Source organism: Grampus griseus (genome assembly GCF_964374135.1).
Source record: "Grampus griseus genome assembly, chromosome: 16".
Lineage (NCBI taxonomy): Eukaryota > Metazoa > Chordata > Mammalia > Artiodactyla > Delphinidae > Grampus > Grampus griseus.
The window spans coordinates 24,649,832-24,669,583 of record NC_139010.1 but is presented as its reverse complement, the minus strand read 5'-3'; the positions used below and the strand labels follow the sequence as shown (position 1 = coordinate 24,669,583).

The following is a 19,752-nucleotide window of genomic DNA, read 5'->3' as shown; positions in this document are numbered from 1 at the left end:
GGAGGGTGATGGAGGGTCCTTGGATCTGTGCCACTGGGTGGCAGCTGAAACTGAACTCTGGGAGGGCGGGGGGAGGCTACCAGATAGGGGAAGTCCCCAAAAAAGGAGTGGCAAACACTTTGGTTCCACAGTGGAGCAGGCTAAGCCCCTTTCCCCTGCTCTCCCAGCACAGAACAGGTGTTGGTGCAGGAGTGGGACTTGTGGCCAGAACTGTGTAGTGAGGGAAGGCTGGGGAAGCCAGGAGTCTGCGGCTCTCAAGCTGTGTAGGGGTGGGGTGGGGGGAGGTCCCCAGGCAGCCCCCAGGTTAGACAGTCTAACCCCCAGGTTAGACAGTCTGTGTCCCAGCCACAAAGGGCATGCCCCTGTCAGTCAGAGGTTGGGGACAGGCACATCAAAGAGGTCACAGATACCTTCACTCTCATCCAGGTTGTAGATGTAGTCGTGGTCTCCATGGGATGGAGAAAGGTGGAGGAGGGGTGCAAACACTTCTGAGGACATCAGCTCCTCCAGGAGCTCTGAGCTCATGCACTCTCGAGTGGGATCAAAGATTTCTGACAGCTCTTTGGGGAGCTCCAGGACACCTGTGGGGTCTGCCTTGATGGGCTCAAAGGAGGTAGAAGGGTTGGGTCCGGATGAACTGCTATTGCTGCTACTGCTGTCCAACAGGGCAGAGGACTGCAGCAGCCGGGTGTACAGTGCTGTCAGGCCCAGCGGGAGGGAGCTGCGCTCACCACTGTCCTTGCTATCGGTTCCAGGGCCACCACTCACTGTGATCTCAGCTGCTGGACCGGCCACCCCCTGGGCTTCGGTGCTGCCGGGAACAGGGTTCGGGGTGGTCACCTGGGGACTGCTTGGGCGTGAGGCATCCTGGGGCTGGGCCAGAGCAGGCTTGGGCAGAGGTGGAGGGGGAGAGACAGCAGGTGGGCTCTGGAGCAGATCTTCGGGTGGTGGCATAGGCACCGCCACGAGTGGTGAGCTCCATGCCCCCTAGTTCACCAGCAGCACCTCGATGGCGCCACTTACATTCTTCAGGTGTATCTGGTACTTCTTCTGCCCATTGAGGCCCTCTGGGATGGGCACCTCCAGGCTGGTGCCCGACGGGGCCTGGAAGGCATCTCCAGCAAAGCATCTGCAGATGTCCTCATGAGTCACATAGGCCAAGCAGCTGTTCTGCACATCCTCTGTGATGTTCCGGATGCTCTGCTGCACCCACACCTTGTGCTGGTCTAGTTCTTGCTCTCGCTGCTGCAGCTCCTCCATCTCTGCCTTGAGCTCAATCAACTTGTCCGCAGTCTCTCGGGTATTGCAGCCAGGCCTCACGCCCTTCTACTGGATGCTATGCTTGGATTTTTTCTCCATCAGCCTGATACCTTCCAGCACATTAGTAATGTCATAAATCCGCCACTTCCGGCGAACAGCTAGGGTGTCAGCTGCCAGCTCGAGGTCAAGCACGCCGTCCTTTGCCTCCTGCAGAAGCGACACGAACTTGGTAGTGAGAAGTTCCAAACTCTTCTCGTGCCGGCTTGGGGTGCCCGGGGGCGGCGGTGCCTGTGGCCCAGCCTCCACCATAGCGCCCTCCCGCCACCTCCCCTCAGCCAGGCCAGGCCAGGCCGGTGCAGCCCAGGCATTCAGTTTTGAAAGACTTTCTTGGAGGTGTTTCTCATCCCCTTCCCTTTATTCCAACTCACCTATTGTAGCAGTTTCCCAGGGCTGTTGTAACAAACTGCCACAAACTAGGTAGCTGAAAACAAGAGAAACTTATTCTCACAGCTCTGGAGTCTGGAAGTCTGAAATCAAGGCGTCAGCGGAATTGGTTCCTTTTTGGAGGCTCTGAGGGAGAATCCGTTCCTTGCCTCTTCTTAATTTCTGATCCTTGCCCACAATCCTTGGGATTCCTTGGCTTGTAGACACATCATTCTACCCCTCCTCCATTTTCACATGGCCTTCTCCCTTTGTGTCGATGTGTCTCTTCTCTTCTTATAAGAACACCAATCACAGCCTATGCCAGTATGACCTCATCTTAACTAATTATATCTGCAATGACCATATTTCCAAATAAGGCCACATTCTGAGGTACTGGGGGTTAAGACTTCAACATATCTTTTTTGGTGGGGAGACACAATTTAACCCATAATATCCCTCAGGACCCAAGTGAATGTGTGTTCCTTATCTAACTACCCCAATCCCCAGGGGCAGAATTAAATGTTCTTTCTTCAGGACTCCCACATATTTAACACACGCTTCTGTTTATTAGAGCATTTGACTCATTGACCACCATCGCTGGCTGAGTTAGGGGCCTCATCTCTTTGGTCCTCCCCACAGTGCCTAGTAAAGAGTCTGTGGGGAATCCTCTGTAAATGTAGGCCTGCGAAGCAGCCACCCTTCCCTGAGCCATCGTGCCGGGCACTGCACTAAACTTTTCAGGTATTAATCCTCACAATGACCCTGTGAACTAGGTTTTTATACATTTTAATTCTTATTTGATAGAAAAGAACACTGGGATTTAGAGAGGTTAAGTAACTTAGTGTAGCCAGAATTATTGCCTCTAAAACCCTGAATGGGCGCCTTGAAGGCACCACGGGAAAAGCTTCCTAGTCCCATCTTCACCTTTCTCAATGTACCCCTGATCTAGCTAATTCAACTCTTCTCCCGCGAGAAAAACAAATCTGGAGACTCAGTCCTATTAATCCTGGGATCTGTTGCACGTTCCGGTCTACACTCTCGCTGTCCAAAGCGTTTTTCCTCCAGAAGCCGAACACAAAGCGGATCCACCCTGCGGACGAGAGCGCACAGGCCGCTTTTCCGGGGGCGCCGCGTGAGGACCCGCGCTCTAATTGGTTGCGCGCGGCTGCCTGCTCCCGCCCCGGGGCGGCTCCTGGCGCGGCGATTGGCCGGGCGACCGTGCGCTCAGAGACCGCAGCCCCTCTGCCCCCTCCCGGCCAGTTCCAGCTCGCCGCTGCTGCATGGGGCGCCGCCGGCGGCCGAGGGAGCGTGACTGCGCTGCGCAGGGCGCTAGGAGGCATTGTCGCCGTAAGTGGAGCAGAGAGCGGCCCGGAACGGGGCCCCACCTTCGTGCCCCGCAAAGTAAACGTAGTCTGAGGCTAAGCGCTGGAGGGGCTGGGGGAGCGAGGGAGAGAAATGTCCCCGTTTCTGTAGTGTACCCTCCCCTCCCCCAAGTCACCCCGTGGAAGGAGCAGCGGTGCACCAACTGCGGCTTCTGTAGTGCCAAGGGGCCCGGCGCCGCGCCGGCTCTGGCTTGCAGACTGCGGCTGGACCCCGGCTGGCTCGGGGGAGCGGGCGCCGAGGTACCAGGGAATAGGGAGCCTGGGGAAGCCGTCCTGAGGGGGCCTCCGTTCCCCGCGGGAGGCGCCCCTGCTGGGAGAGGCTGTTGTAAATTTCGTCCCTGAAGCCACACTTTTCGGGGTTTGCTTCCCCTCTGGGGAGCTGCAGACGCCTGTCCCAGAGTGTTCCTCTCGGCCTCCGGGTAGCGCGGGAGTCCCCGGCCCTCAGCGTTCACCGGCGTTCTCCTCTCATTGCCTGCTTTATTCTCCCCAGTCTCCGCCTGCCTGGCGAGCGGAGGGCCGGCGACGAGGAGCCATTGGCTGCGGGCGCCGGGGGGTGGGGAAGACGGTGAGGCGGTCCCCTAGCGCGAGGCGTGGGGACCCTGGCCTGGCCACCGCGCTCAGTCCTGGGAGGCGCAGCCCGAGGATGCTTAGATGCCCATACAGAAGCATGCACGCGGCTCTGGGAACCTCATGGCTCAAAAACAAGGCGCCAGTCCGTCCCGCTCTCGCCCCAGCGGGCTTCGTTCCCTTGGGTGGAAAAGTGGGTCAACTCTGTCTGGGCTCGAGTGGGCCTTCGGGGCTACTTGGGTCCGATCCAGCCGACTGCTTCGCACTTCCCCAGTGGCTCCTTAGCTTGGGCGGTCCAGAGGACCCGCTGCAGCCAGTGGCGGTGGGAGTGGGGGGAGCTCGCACACATGGAGCAAGAGGCTCGAGTTGCCCTTCGGAGCGGCTGCCAGGCTCTAAAGTTCCCAAGTGCCCACACCAGTAACTAAATATAGGAGCAGCTGGTGCGGACGGGGTGTCACAGCAGCTCCTTTGCACAGATCTCGGGGCTTCAGATAAGGTAGAGTTCTCACTGATGAGGGCTGGAGCCCTGGCAGAGGGTTAGGGTCAGTGTTTAAGCAAAAATCATCCCCCCCAAACCTGTATCCAGGTGAAACCAGGTTATAGATACAGGAGGACTCTATTGCCAGCTCTCACAAAGCAGGACAACTTCTTTTCTGACATTCCATTTATTATATCCTAACTTAGCGTCTGTAGCGGTTTAACCACATATCAGTAGTGCCTTGGTGTGCAACAGCTTGTGAAGATCTCTCGAAAGTTATACGTCATTTACTTCTCAGAACAACCCAGTGAGGAGGATGGTATTTCCATCTGACAATGGGACTGCTCACAACGGTGATAATTTTCCAAAACTCTGGCTGGATTAGGCTGCTTTCCTCAAAAAACCTTTCATAGTTCCCCGAAGAGAAGCAGAGGACAGACTTATAGGGTGGCTTCCAGCCCCTCCCCAAGTAATTTGGGGACAGACTGGCTTCCTGTCTCCCTCTTTCTCTCATCATTTGGGTACTTCTGCTCAGCCCCTGCCTCTGTTCCCTCTTCTCAGCCATGCCATGTGCCTTCATGGCAGAAGGCACACATGGTCCTTGGGCCTGGCCTTGTGGCCTCCAGCATCTGGCTCATTCTGACTTTTTTTTTTTTTTTTGTGGTACGTGGGCCTCTCACTGTTGTGGCCTCTCCCGTAGCGGAGCACAGGCTCCGGACGCGCGGGCTCAGTGGCCATGGCTCACGGGCCTAGCCGCTCCGCGGCATGTGGGATCTTTCCGGACCGGGGCATGAACCTGTGTCCCCTGCATTGGCAGGTGGACTCTCAACCACTGCGCCACCAGGGAAGCCCTCATTCTGCCTTTTGTCACTGAGTCTCTCTTACCTGATGGGAAGCTTATTCTGGCCCAAGCCCTGTCTCTGTACCTTTACTCTTCCAGTGAGGGCCTTATAGAAGGGCCCAGCACACGTTTGTTGGATTTAAACATTTCCCAGGGCTATGATGCACACTCTGAAGAAAGAGGAGTTGGGGAGGGATGTGGAGAGGGATGTGTTGCTGAGGAAGCAGCAGTGTGAGTATGAGTTTGCACCCTGTGTTGAAGGGTCTCCAGGATTTGGAGCACTTTGGAGCAGTTTTCTAAGGCTGACCTCTGATGACTGGGACCCCAAACCCAGAACAGACCCATATGGGCTGGTGGTTCCTGTTTCCCCCCTTTGGGACACTCTCTGATTTTCTGCTACTACTACCCCTGCCTGTGGGGTAGTAGTAACAGAAAATCAGAAAGTGTCCCAAAGGGAGCCTGCATGTAGGGTTGGGTTGTCTTGGGGCCCTGTGGTTGTGGTCTGGTTCCAGGAGGGCTGCCTTGCGTGCTGATTGCTCCCACTGGCCGGCAAGGTCTTTCTTTCATGGAATTGCATGAGACTGGGCAGCCAGAATGGTGCTGACATGCTGATTTTGATTGACTCAAATTGTTTGCATAGATAGGGGCCCCTCATGTCCTAGGGTGGCCCTGCCTAGGAGGCTTCTCACTCAGTGAGGAGTGGGTCCATAGTTCTCTCCATCACTCATATGTGACTCAGACAATTCTCTATTTTTCTTAAAAACAGTTTAAAACCAAAGAAAGGAAGAGCAGCTTGCCTTATTTCTCCCCCGCCCCCTGTCTCTGAGGGCTCCTGTTACATGCTCAATAAATTCTTGCTACTTTTTGGTCAGAGAGGTCCAGTGTTGGTTTGGGGCTCGAAGGAGCAGTCAGGAAAGTTGGACAATCTTGTAGGACCTCTTTTGGGGACCCACTCCAGGCTCTCGTCATCTCAAGTTTGTTCTCCCCTCAGTTCTGGGACCCTCCTACCCCATCTTGGGCCTTATACCACATATGGCCCTGCCACCCTCCCATTTCAGCCCTGCCCATGCCAAAAAGTGACAGGCCTTGGTCACCTGACCTGGGAGAGGGACTGTCAGCTGGAATTTATAAGAAATTCTCCCTTGGGGAATGGGTAGTTTTAGGTGAAGGGAGGGTGGTTTCCTAGCCAGTTAGTGGGGTTGGTGATTTTAGGTAGCTGGAACCTCTTGGGGGCCTAGGGCACATCTGTGCTGTATCCAGAGCATCCTCTGGAATGTCAGGGTCGTATCCTTCTAGTGACTTACTCTGACACCTAGACTTTACAGGCTGTTCCTGCTTCAATGTCCAATCTCTTACCCGCATTATAAGGTGTCTGAGCTTACCACCAGGGGTAAGGTTTTTAATTTGACTAGTTTTCTTCAATAGGTTTTTTAGCTTAAGGCACCACTGCTCCCACCTGGTGGCAGCTAGTAGAATTGCAGGCATAGTGCCTGATTGAAAGTAGCATATGCAATCTCACCAGGGTTAGCACAGACCCTGGGTAGCTTGGAGATTTACCTTACCTTTTGTCTCTGTGTGAGGCCAGGATTGCCTCAGTGATGTTCCTTAGAAAGGTCTTCCTCATCAGAAGCTCATAAGTCAGAGCTATTTCCTATATTTCCTTCCTCCCTCTTCAGTCTTATGCCCTGTTCCTAGTAGATGCTCAATACATGTTTGTGGTTACTGATGATGAATACTGGAGATAGGAAAAGGAGGGAGCATGGTATGTACGAAGGATCCTGGGCTGGGAGTTAGGAGACCTAGGTTTTTCGTTTCTGTTTGGCTGATTTACCTTCCTTCTTGGGTCCTCAGTGTTCTTATTCATAAAGGCATTAGACTGAGTCACCAAGATTCCAGCAACATTGCTGTGACTCAGGCTCAGGGGGTTGGTCTTCAAGGTAGCATGATAAAGGTGTTGGGTCCAGTTTTCCATAGTCCTCACTCTTCCCTGCTGTTCTACCCTGGACCACCTTCTGCAAGTTATCCACCTGGCATTGTTAGGACTTATGACCCTTCTCATTTAGATGGTATCTTTGTTGTAAGAGTCAGTTGACTTGTATTTAGATTTGAAACCCAAATGATGGCTGTTGATCATCATCACCATTGGGGGAAACTAACTGAACATCTGTTTCAGTATGTGGTATAAAGTGCAGCGGAAAAGCATAATATATATCTGCTCCCTGCCTTAAGCTGTCTGCAGGCCAGCTGGTGGGGATAAGTATGTATATTTTTTAAAGCTCATAAATAACCTAAGTGGCTTGAGCTAAGGCATTGCGTGCTACTGAAACTTAAGGAGGAGAGAACGCTGAGGGCTGGGGCAATCTGGGAAGACTTCCTGGAGGTGGAGAGAAGGAAGTTCTACTCATTCCTTAAAGATGAGTTCCACTGACTTGTTTGTTTGAGTCATATGGGTATGTAACTGGGATTAAGTGCTGGCATCATATCTGCACGTGTACTGTTTCATCATTTCAGCTAGCATTTATTAAGTAACTTATGTGTCCTGAGCCCTGGGCTAGAAAGATATGTATTTTTTGTTCAATCCTCATATGAACCCACTGCAGCAGGTATTACTAGATCTCCTACTCAGATGAAGAAACTGGGGCTCAGAGTAGTTAGGAATCTTTCCCAAGCCTTCTCAACTAATAGATGTCAGAGTTGGGCATTAGGCCTGTCTTCTTCCTTGGCGAGATGCAGGCACATCTGAACTCATCACTAACTCTCCCTGAGCAGCTGAGTGGGCTTGACTGGGCCTCCCTGTCCAGTTGAGCACATGTGGACTTTTTCTTGGTATCTGTTTGTACCCTCACCGCCTTCTCTCTGCCCTTCACATTCTTCTGCCTTTGACCCTCAGATGTGTTCATTAGAGCTCCTTGAGCTGTCTGTGGATCTGGGATTGGGATCCAGGAGCAAAAAAGGGCCTCAAATTCATTATCTGCATGGGGTGCTGCCGCTGGTGATGTGGGTGACTTTTGTAAAGAAGTGAGCACTGGATGTAGAGTTGGGCCAGGTTAGTGCCATTTACTTACTTTGACCTTGGCCAGGTCATTGAGTCCCTCTCTCTGCCTCAGTTTCCTTCTCTAATAAAAAGGAGTTGGAGACATTTCCCGAGTCCCTTATGTCTTCTACACCTGATCGTTTTGATTGTGTCCTCACCCTTCTTTAAGCCTTTTCTCCCCAGTGATCTTGCCCCCCTTCCTTTTTCCTTGGGGTCTTGCCAGTGAACTCAGCAGCAGGCTAACAATCAGATCTGTGGCTAAAACTGTAACTTTCCCTCCATATTGCTGCATGGAAAGGGAATTCTTAGAAACCACCCACCAGCCAGACAGTGAGCTCTGGCCAGGCAGGGCTGTGTTTCATTTGCCTTTGTGTCCCCGCTTCCCGCCTGCGAGAGGAACCTGGCAGAGGTGGCTGAGGAGGCCTGGGAGCTGGAGTGGTTGTCCTGTGGACTGGGCTCCGAGCCTGTGGGATGGAGGGACAGGTGTCTCTCCTTGCACTTGGCTGTACCCCACCTTCTCCCCACTGCTCTGCCTGTTAAGTGAGTCACAGGCCAGCACGCACCTAAATCCTCACATCCTCCTGGCCACTGGTTCAAGCCCTGGCAAGGTCATATGTGTCAGTCCTCCCAGGAAACTGGTAGGGCTGGGTGGACGGGCAGATCAGTCACTCTGAAGGCTGAGCCGGATGTGGCCTGGGCTCTGGGCCCCTCAGGAGGAGGTGAGTGGCCTGGACCCCTCCCTGCGTGCTTCCTGCAGCCTGATTCCCCGGGGAGGGTGGGTCAGGGGTGGGTCCCTGGCTGGTGGTGGGCAGGCGCTTCATGGCCCTGTGTCTTCCCCAAGCGCAGGTCCCTTTATGAGCAGCAGACCAGCCTGGTGGCTGGCAGCAGGACACCTGAGTCTGCATGCTGAGGAAGATGGGTGAGGCCGTGGCCAGAGTTGCGAGGAAGGTCAACGAGACAGTGGAGAGCGGCTCCGACACCCTGGGTGAGTGAGGGCACGGCTTTTCCAGCTGTAGGGCACTGTGTACGTGGTTTATTGAATCAGTTTGGAAATGAGATAGAAAGGGAAGGTGAAAGACACAGTATCAGCATGCACCCCTCGCCATGAGGAGCTGTGTTCCATGGACTTTTGTTTTTTTTAAATTTATTTTTGGCTGTATTGGGTCTTCGTTGCTGCACACAGGCTTTCTCTAGTTGCGGCGAGCGGGGGCTACACTTCGTTGTGGTGCGCAGGCTTCTTATTGCGGTGGCTTCTCTTGTTGCAGAGCATGGGCCCTAGGAGCGCGGGCTTCAGTATTTGCAGCATGCGGGCTCAGTAGTTGTGGCGCGCAGGCTCAAGAGCTCAGGCTCAGTAGTTGTGGTGCATGGGTTTAGTTGCTCTGCGGCATGTGGGATCTTCCCGGACCAGGGATCGAACCCATGTCCCCTGCATTGGCAGGTGGATTGTTAACCAATACGCCACCATGGAAGTCCCTCCATGGACTTTTTATTGCAGTTGTGTTTAGTTTGTGTATACGGGGTCCCAGCGTAAGATATATTTCTTACTATGGGTCATAGTTCACAGAGGTTTGAAAAGCACCGAGTAGGGCTTCCATCTGCCGGGAGCGTGTCTGCCTGCCCTCAGACTGCTGATGACTCAGAGTGTGTATGTGCCCTTGGACCAGGTGGCAATAGGTGGCACTGCTGGGTAGCCCCATGTACCAGGCCCTGTGCAGGTGCCTCCCAAGTGTTGCCTTATTGAATCTTCACAACTTCCCTGTGATGGATGATACCCACCAGGCATGACTAGCCTCGGATTTCAGATGAGGAGATGGAGGGTCGAAGGCAGAGTGGGCTTTTTTCAGGTCACACAGTCAGGCGGCCCCTTTTCATTCCACTGTTTTAATTGAATTGTGTCATATATTGTTGAATTGGTTATTGCGTTTTAGCCCATGCAGCTACCCTAAGGCTGTAAGCACTTAAGCAAACTATCCCATTTAATTGAATTCAGCAGATATTTGTTGACTATCCACCACGTGCAAGAGTTAGCGGGGGATCGTGTGTGTGTGTGTGTGTGTGTGTGTGTATGTGTATGTGTGTGTCCCGCTGGAATGTAAGTGCCATCTTAGAGCCACAGGTGTGTTGCAGGAACACAGAGGAGGTGAACGCAGGTCTGCCTGGGGGATGATTGACGGGGTGGGATTTGAGTTGGGTCTTCGGCACACAGAGGAATTTCACCGGCAGGTTAGGGATGTGTGTGCCTGTGTGTGTCTGTGTCTGTCTGTCTGTTTCATGAAGGAGCCTTTGCATGGAGGTTACTGCCTGGTAGTGGCCCAGAGACTGGAAAGGTGGAGCGTTTCTGTGAGCACCCATTGGTCAGGTGTGTCTGAGGGTCCTGGGGCAGGGGGTGGTGGCCCAGAAAGTGGAGGGACACTCAGCCTTCCAGATGCACTTGGTCACCACCTCTTCCAGGAAGCCCTTGGCCCTGCCCCATCCACCCCTTGCTCCCTTCCTCCTCTGTGGGACTCATTCAGTGTCCCTGGAAGGGAGGGATCCTGTGGTCTTTTGTCCCCCACCTGCCAAGAGCCAGAGCAGCGTCTGGCACTTTGTAAAGCACGTAGCGGTGTTTACTGAACTGAGCGATAGTGAGAGAAGCATCTCCTCTGTCAGCAAACAGACTTGAAGATTGCTGTTGGTTTTGGAGGGAAGTCTGGCAGGGGGTGGTGCCGGGGGGAGCCTTTGGCTGGTGCACTGAGGGCTGTGGGCCCTCAGGAAAGGAATTCTGGAATCCTGTGCTGGTCACTCATACGGTTGCACTTACCCGAGTGCTCAAGGCGCTCCACCACTGGTACGGCCTGGATTTGAATCCCCGCAATGCCACCTACTAGCCTGCTTCCTTCGCAGATTGCTTTACCTCTTGGAGCCTTGATTTCTTCATCTATAAAATGGGATGGTAATTGTGCCTGCCTCATCAAGGGAGCAATTGTAATGTCTTAAGGTGCTTGGCATGAGTAGCTCAATAAACGGCAGCTATTATTTTTAATTTTTCTCATCTCCAAGGGCTGGAGGTGGGGCCTAAGTCCCTCCCTTCCCCCACCACCAACGCACCTCCTCCAGGTGTCAGCCAGTCACCTGGCTGGGTGTCCCCACTTGCCTTGGGATGGGGAGTTCAGTGCAAATCGACGGATCTCAGTGGTGAATAACCTACCCCTACCTTAAAATGGTGCAGGGGAGAGGGACACATGTGCGGCTCATTCTCATCCAGATGTGTGAAGGGGGCAGGGTGGAGGGGCAGCAGAGCTGGGAGAGTGGAGTTCTGTCCTCCTGGGGACGTGCTGTTTGAGGGAGGATTTCAGGAGGCAGCAGTGAGGAGGCGGGTGTCCCAGGCACCGGGAGGGCTGCGCCTGAGTGGGGGGCAAGGCCGCTGCAGAGTTGCCGCTGGGGATGGGGGAGATGAGGGATGCCACTGGCAGGCGGAGAGCCTGCAAGGCTGTGTTGAGTTTAGACTTCCATGTCTGAGGACCAGAGATTGCAAATTCAGTTGCCTCTGCAGGCCAGGTGGGGATTTCTGTGAACAGAGTGGATGCCCTGCCTGGAGTGAAGTGTGCAGGACGTCTAGGGTAGGGCACTCTGTAGCCAGCTTCTCTCTCTGCCCGGGTCATGCCCACTGAAAAACTCAAGCCAGGCCTCTGGCAGCCCTGCCTGGCCACTGCAGTGCCTGGGATTGGAACCCTAGCTGCCTGGCACCAGCGCCTGGGCCCTCGCTGTTCTGGGGTGGGGGGCAGATGGTTGCTGATCGCCGGTCAACTTGGGAGAGGAGTTCAGTGCTTTGATGGTCTTGGCTGAAGCTCGAGACTTTCACATGGAGGTGGCTGGGTCTTTAAACTCAGGGCTGAATGAGGGGGCCTTTTTACTTCTTCAGTGCCCGACGAAGAAGCAGAATGTCAGAGCAGGCCACTGTGGGCGCCTGCAATCCCGACCCTTTGGCAGGTGGAGCTCATCAGGCTCGTGCAATCTGAGGGGTCAGCAGTCAGCACGCATTGAGCACCTGCTGTGTGCACAGTGCTGGGGAGCTCCCAGGGATACGTGCAGTGGAGTTCTGGACCTGAGACTGGCCCGCCACTAGGACAGCAGTGACTGATGCACGGGCTCCATGCTGAGCCATGTCAGATGGACTACAGGTGGTGGTAATTCAGAGGTGGGAGATATTGCTGGGTGTTGGGAGTCTGGGAAGGCTTCCTGGAGGAGGTGGGAATTGATGTGGGTCTTGAAAGATAGGTGAAGTAACCCAATATGGTTCTCATGTAAAAGCGCAAACAATCTGAAGCAACTAAAAAGCCAGTACTAGAAAATTGCTTGAAGAACTTTTGTTACAGCTAATATATAATGCAGTTTACGTAGCTATTAACCATGGTGTGTAAAATTTCATTACGTGCTTCCATGAGGACTGGCAAATTCTCACGTATAATGTGAATTGGAAAAGAACAAGGATCCCAAACTCTATAGACAGTAAGATGCCAATTATGTTAAACATGTGTATATACATAGATAAAAATTGGAAAGAAATAAGATACAAATGGATGTTAGAAAATACCATTCTTCATTTTCTGAATGTTCTATGATGAACATATTACTCTCACAAGCAGAGAAGAATAGATTTTAGGGAAAGGACCACCTGCCACTCTAGAAAGTGAAAGTAAAACCCACTTCCCAACAGCAGACAAGAGATCCAGGAGTTAAGGGAGTAGCTTCTGCTCTAAGCCCCTGCCCCTGGGTGTGGAATGAGCTTCCCTGGCTTCTCCCCTTCTGCTGAGTTTCCCAGCTTGCCTCCCTGTGCACAGGCTGGGGGCACAGGCCTGGTGGGATGTCTGTTCCAATGCTGCAGAGTGGGAGATCCCTGCAGAGGCTGGGCTGGGGAGAGCTCGGTTACAGGCTCTCACCTTACTCAGGTAGGTAACCCTGGGAAGCATCACTCGTGCTGCCCCGGCCACTCACGGGTGCACTCCAGAGCCAGGCTTGCTCCTCCTGTAACCTGAGCTTTGGTTCACAGCCCTTGTTGCCTCACTCCAGGCCTCCTGACCCCCAAGAAGTGGGCTTCTTTCCATCTGGCCCCTGGTCTGCCCCTAGGTTTGAGTTGAAGCCACTTTCTTCCAGCCCCTCACCCCTCCTCAGCATCATCTTCTAGACTTTTCGAATGAGCTTGCAAAGAGTTGGGAACTTTGCACTGTATTCAGACTCGCCTCCCCTGAACCAGGCACTCCTCTCTATCCCCCTCTTGTCTCCCCAAGTTAGTTTTTCCTCTTTTTAAGGGCCTCATGCCCACCTGGACTTCCCTGGGTCCTTGCACCCTTGAGGGGCTTCTGACCTCACCCTTCCCTCCCTGGCATCAGATGGCAGCACATCCAGCCAGTGGACCATCAGGCCAGGCTACTCTGCACCCACTCCTTTTCAGGGGGAGGCTCCCAGGTTTGGGGGGATGACTTTAAAAAATTGATCATTACTGCAGAAGAGCAGGATTTGGAAAGGCTTGGGAGAGTGTGGGAAGGGAGGGCTTGGCTGGCTGAGATCCAGGCACTGGCAAAGATGGGAAGAAGGAAGAAACAAGGTGAGCTGGGAAGGAAAGGAGCTAGCATTTATCTGGGGCCTGCTGTGTGTCAGGCTGCCATACTGGGCATTTAACATGCCTCAGGTGGGCCCGCGTGCCTAGAGCCCGTGCTCCACAACAAGAGAAGCCACCGCAACGAGAAGCCCGCGCACCGCAACGAAGAGTAGCCCCTGCTCGCCGCAACTAGAGAAAGCCTGCATGCAGCAATGAAGACCCAATGCAGCCAAAAATAAAAATGATAATAAATAAAAATAAATATTAAAAAAAATATATGCCTCAGGTGGTAAGGAGAAGGGGGAAGCCCCTGTGGGCTGCTTCTGCTTACGTGCAGATCGTGGACCCCACTCTAGAGCTTTCACAGTAGAATCTCAGAGGCTGGGCATGGTGACTTGCATGTTAATGGGAACCCTGTATGATTCTTCCCTGCCTCAAATTTTGGGAACCAGTGGCTTACTACTTACAATCTGGAACTTCCTTCTCCTGGTGGGTTCTGGAGGGCTGGGTGGCAGGGGTGGGGTGGGGCGAGGGGGGGTGGTGTTGTCTGGGCAGGCCTCTGGATTTCTGTGTGTGTGTGTGTGTGTGTGTGTGAGTGACAGAGAGGGAGAGAGAGGGAATGAATATGAACATGGACTTGATCCATCCTCAGGGAACTGAGCGGCTAGGCTGGGCGCTGTGAGAAAACCAAGTGAGGAGACCAAGGCTAGTGAGAGAAGGGATGTGTTGTTCCCTACTCTTCCCCTTCCCCTCCTTTCCCCCCTCCCCTCCTGTCCTCCCTCCCTCCTCTCAGGCTCACTCATGCTTTGGCCACTTTTCTCCTGTCTCACCAGCAGATGGCACCCCATCACAGCCGACCTGGTGACAGGCAGCAGAGTCAGGGACTTGGCCAGGGTGTGAGGGCCAGGTCCCGACAAGGGCTTCCACGTCCTGGCCGGCTCACATCCTGTGTCTGCATTCCTAGCTGACTCCCCAGTGATTTGATTTTGCAGCCCCTTTCTTGAGCAAGGGTGCTGAGTAAATGCAGTATCAGGAAGCACTCCATACATACCCACTGGACCAGAATAACATCTTCCCTTGGGTCAGATACTGCCACCGGCTCCTTTGTCAACAGACACACATTGAACACCTACTGTGTGTACCTTCCCTGGAGGACCCAAGTGTCCCAGAAGTGCCCAGTCTGGAGGGGGAGACAGACACACACACGTACTCACACACACGTCCCGAGGGAGGGGGCAGCCAGGGTCTGTGGTGGAAGCAGTCTTTTCTGGCTCCAGGAGGGGCTTTTGGGTCTACAGTTCCTGGCCCAGAGCCCAGGAGGCTGGTGCTGGTAGTAGGGGAGGGGTGTGTGTTTTGCTGCCATGTCTCCTGGCCTGGGGAGTCCTGAGGATCAGCCAGGTACAGGTCAGCTCCGAAGGCATGGAGGAGGGAGCAGGCTGTCTGTCACAGGGCAGCCCTCAGCCTGGCCGGGGCCGCCCGTCTCTTTACCGCGAGGGCTGGAAGCCTCAAGTCTGCCGATCGGCCACCTTTCAGTTCCTTGAATTGCTAAACCCTTTCCAGCCTCAGGGCCTTTGCACATGCTGTTCCCTTTGTCTGGGATGCTGTTCCTTGTTCTTCATGGCTGGGCCCTTATACGTTAAGGTTCAGCCTAAATGTTTCGTCTATAGAGAGACCTCCCTGACTTTCCTTTCTAAGTGACCTTCACCCAGTCATTTTTCTTAAAAAAAAAAAAAAAAAGAAGAAGCTATGAAAAGGTATACTCAGGTAGCCAAGTCCATAAAGTCATATATACTTAGTTCAGCAGATATTTGTAAAACGAATACTCATGTAACTACCATCCAGGTCTAGACATGGAATATTGCCAGAATCTCCAAAAGCCGCTCCACCCCCAGAGGTAGCCACCATCGCAACTGTTGTGATGAGCTTTTCCTTCCCTTCTTTAGTTTGATCTTGCTTTCCTTTCATTTTCCTGGTCCTTGGGTATTGGAGAGAGCAGACTGTGGGCGCTGGTGGTGGGGAATCAGGAGGTCTTGCTTGGCAGGATGTGCCAGTGCAGAGAAAGGGGTGGAGGTGAGACCCTGGCAGGGGCTAGTGTGTGAGGGTATCATTCAGAGGCAAATAACCAGTATACAAAGGGAAACCAGTAGAGCTTTCAGAGAGCCCAAGGATTTCACTGGTACTGAGTTGGCACAGTGCAGTAGCCTGTGGTGCAGAAATGCAGGGCCTGCACCTGGCGTGCCCTTCTCATTTCAGAGGAGAGTGACTGGTGTCAGCCCAGCTCAGGGTGCCGGTGGAGTCCTGGCTGCTTCTGAACTGGCCCCAGAGAGGTGGACACATATGGCCGTGTCCAGGCAGGTAGCACTGAGCCCATTGTTCAGGCAGGTGAGGAGGGGCCCGGGTGGGGGTTTCTGGAAATCCTTTTCTTTCTCTCTCTCTCTCTTTTTTTTTTTTGTCTGCACTGCACAGCTTGTGGGATATTTGTTCCCTGACCAGCGATCGAACCCACGCCCCCTGCATGGGAAGCGTGGAGTCTTAACCACTGCACCACCAGGGAAGTCCCTGGAAATCCTTTTACACCATGCTGTGGTCTGGTATTGCTTCTTTGTGCTCAGGTCGGTATGGGCTCGTTGGGGTCCTGTATGGACCCCCAGCCTCAGGTATAGAAGGGGCCGTGGAGGGAAAGAGAGCTCAGTATTGGAAGGCAGCTCTTGGGATGGAGAGAGAGAAAATTTGTTCTGTGGCTCCAGCCTGGGCATTTGCACTCTGCGGAATACTTTTAAAACTATATATGTTTAACTTAAAAAACAGGGCTTCCCTGGTGGCGCAGTGGTTAAGAATTCGCCTGCCAATGTAGGGGACATGGGTTTGAGCCCTGGTCCGGGAAGATCCCATATGCCGCGGAGCAGCTAAGCCCGTGTGCCACAACTACTGAGCCTGCACTCTAGAGCCCGTGAGCCACAACTACTGAGCCTGCATGCCACAACTACTGAAACCCGCGTGCCTAGAGCCCGTGCTCCGCAACAAGAGAAGCCACCGCAATGAGAAGCCCGCCACCATAACGAAGAGTAGCTTCCACTCGCCACAACTGGAGAAAGCCCACGCGCAGCAACAAAGACCCAGTGCAGCCAAAAATTAATAAATAAAAATAAATAAATAAATTTATATCTAAAAAACCCAGTATGTATCACCTGTGCCTAGTGCACAAAGCACAACGCCCAAAGGGTAAACAGAGAGGCCGGGCTTCCTCCCACCCTGTCTTCTGGTCCACTGGTCCCTCCCCGCTGGCACAGTGTCTTGTGGAACTAGAGGAACAGTTGCAAGGTTATGCTGGCTAACTCTAGAGTTGCTAAAGGGTGAGGGTGGTGAGCTGTGTCCTGAAGTTGTTTCTGTAGCAGTGATGGGACAGAACCCCAAAGCCCTTTGGTAGTGGCTCAGGTCTCTCTGTTGGTGGTGGGGGAGTCCCTGAGTCCCCTTCTAGAGCTTTGGAAGCTCCAATGGCCACGAGCCCCACCCATCTCCATCCCAGCCCCACTGTGGGCCTCAGTCTTCTGGAAGGAGGGAGGATAAGAGTGGGGGGTCTGTGGTGGGCATTCTCAAGCACAACACACCTGTCCCTTGGGTCCCTGTTTGCTGTGATGCTGCCCCGACACAGCGTTGGTGCTCAGAAGTCATGTGTCAGATGGATGGAGGAATTCCCTCATCCCACAGGTACAAATCGCGCAGTCTTCTCTCCTTAGTTTTCTCTCCTGTTCATTGTTCGGTCTGCAGAAATCACCCCAGCCATGAGAGCCGGTCCAGCCCTGAGGGGCCTCCAGGGAAGCCCGGGCAGTGGGAGGTGGAGGTCTCATCACAGCAGGGAGACTGGGCCCTAGATGGCGCGGTGACTTGTGGAAATGCCGCAAGCCCTGGAGACAGGCGGCCAGCTGATTGCATGGCGTGTGGAATGCTTGCAGAACCTAAAGTGAACTAAGTGAGGATGAGTTCCCCTTCTACTGTCTTGAGTTGTGTACACGCCGGGTGTTGGCTTAGCATCCGTGTTAAGGGGATTGAACAGAAGAGGCGGCATTTCAGCTGAACCTTAAAGGACGGAGCAGGTTTAGCGGTGTAGGTGTGGGACAGGAGTGAGGGGAAGGCGTTCTAGGTGAGGGTGTCTGAGCAAAGGTGGGGCAGCATGCAGGCCCGTGCTTGTGATGGGAATAGCAACACGGGAGAGCAAAGGGAGCTGAGTCAGGAGGGGAGGTAGGGGCTGGCCCAGATCTCAGAGGGCCTTGAGTGTCACCTTAAGTAGCTCCTACAGTAAAGTCCTAACTTACACAGAGGTTAGGTTCTAAAGAGAGCCTGAAAAGTGAAGATCACCTAGAGTCAAATGACCCATGAAAGAAAACAACCGGGTGATTTAATCATCGCTCAGCCTTAGCAGGTAGCTGCTGTTATTGTCCCCATTTCACAGAGGAGGAAACTGAGGCACAGAAAGACTAAGCAACTTCCCCAAGCCGGGGATTTGCACCCAGGCACTCCGACTGCAGGGCCTACATTCTTAGCCCTGTGTTAACCTGCAGGCTGGGACAGACCGTTTTGATGGTTGGGGACCAGGTGAGGTTGCGGGCTCACAGATAGCACACCCAGGCTGTAGGGAACCACGTACCTTCAAAAACGCTAGAGTCACACTCAGCATCTGTGTTCAGCAAGTTAAATGGGGCCCCAAGCTGCCTCGGCTGTACCTGGTCTGGGCAGCAGTGGGGGGCCCCTGGCAGGTTCTGAGCAGGGCGTGACGTGATCTGGGCCGGGTTTCAGAGGAGCACCGCCGGGCACGGGATGGATGTGAGACCATGGAAAGGATAGCAGGGAAGAGGCACCTTCCATGCGCCGGGCCTGTGCTGGTGTGGCCTTGTCCTGAGTCAGACCAGTGGGAGGAGGACGAGAGGAAAGAGAGGCTGCGGGAGGGGCTGGGCAGCCGATTGGCTGTGGGCGGCATACAGTTTGAAACCTGGTCATCATGTAAACTAGGGAGGCCTGGGCCGTTTGGGTGGATAAGGAGATTCTGATGATTTGGGGTCCCCAAGGGACACCCCTGAATAAGCACATAGCCGGGAAATATGGGCATAGCCAGCTAGAAATGAAGATGTCTGCAGAAGTGCTGCTGCCCCAGAGGGGCCCTAGTTCTGGGCTCCCTGACAGCCCCAGTGCATCCTTCACGCCTCCCACCAGCACAGACCAGCAGACATCCCAAGAAGCAGGTGGTTAAATAGGCTGCCAGGCTGCCCTGTGTCACTGGCACTGAAGAAGCATTGTTTTGAAGGCAAAGAGAAATCTTCTCTGAAACCACGTGGATAATTATGCAGCTTTAAAAAATGTATGTTGGTGGAAGAACAAAAATGTTCTGCCTCAGAGAGATAACCAAATAGATAATTTGGTGGCATCAAAAGCTTGTGTCGGGCTTCGCCGGTGGCGCAGTGGTTGAGAGTCCGCCTGCCGATGCAGGGGACGTGGGTTCATGCCCCGGTCCGGGAAGATCCCACATGCCGCAGAGCGGCTGGGCCCGTGAGCCATGGCTGCTGGGCCTGCGCGTCCGGAGCCTGTGCTCCGCGACGGGAGAGGCCACAACAGTGAGAGGCCCGCGTACCGCAAAAAAAAAAAAAAAAAAAAAGCTTGTGTCACCCAAGTATGAGAGTGTTAGCCTTGAGGTTATTAAAATCAGCAAGGCTGAGGAAGTTATTAAAATCAAATGCTTCCAGAAATGCAAACATGGCTCTGGTTGGCAAGGCAGCTGGGGATGGAGGGAGGTGATGCAGGGGCCTGGCAAAGCCAGTCATTCTGGAATGGAGCCCCGACACACCCCGAGCGTTAAGTGTGGTGACCCAGGCTGAAATGAGTGATCTGTGCTCACCTTTAGACGTTAGGAAATTGTAGTTTATTCAGAGACAGTTGCTGCCAAAGGTCGTTATCATTAAAGATGAGGTTGAATTAAGAGCTGCTTAATTGGCATCTGCCTCATCGTGGTTGACTGTGTTTTGCTAAGACGCATATTTTTGTCATGCTCCAGTGTATCACTGGGATTCCTTATTCTGTCGAGTTCATGTCAGCAAACGTGTATTCACTGTGTGCCCCGTCTGTCTGTGTCAGGCTCTGCAGAGGATGGGGAGGGGAGAGGAGGAGGAGGGAGCTGATTACTGAGCTCCGGCAGGTGTC

General features: G+C 53.7%; 1 protein-coding gene and 1 pseudogene across 3 annotated transcripts in view; one reads left to right on the top strand and one right to left on the bottom strand.

Moving 5' to 3' along the window:
* Window positions 1-369: 369 nt before the first annotated feature.
* On the bottom strand, window positions 370-1,584 carry LOC309835033 (transcription factor E2F4-like; annotated as a pseudogene). Its single transcript has one exon. The product of its transcript is annotated as a transcription factor E2F4-like (transcript).
* Window positions 1,585-2,937: 1,353 nt separating this feature from the next.
* LRRC20 (leucine rich repeat containing 20) overlaps window positions 2,938-19,752 on the top strand; it is a 66,530-nt gene continuing 49,715 nt past the window's right edge. For both annotated transcript variants that reach the window (XM_082674256.1, XM_082674255.1), the window contains exons 1-2: window positions 2,938-3,030; window positions 8,832-8,970. In XM_082674256.1, coding sequence (XP_082530382.1) covers window positions 8,889-8,970 — 82 coding nt within the window. In that variant the 5' untranslated portion in view covers window positions 2,938-3,030; window positions 8,832-8,888. The remainder of the gene's footprint in view (window positions 3,031-8,831; window positions 8,971-19,752) is intronic.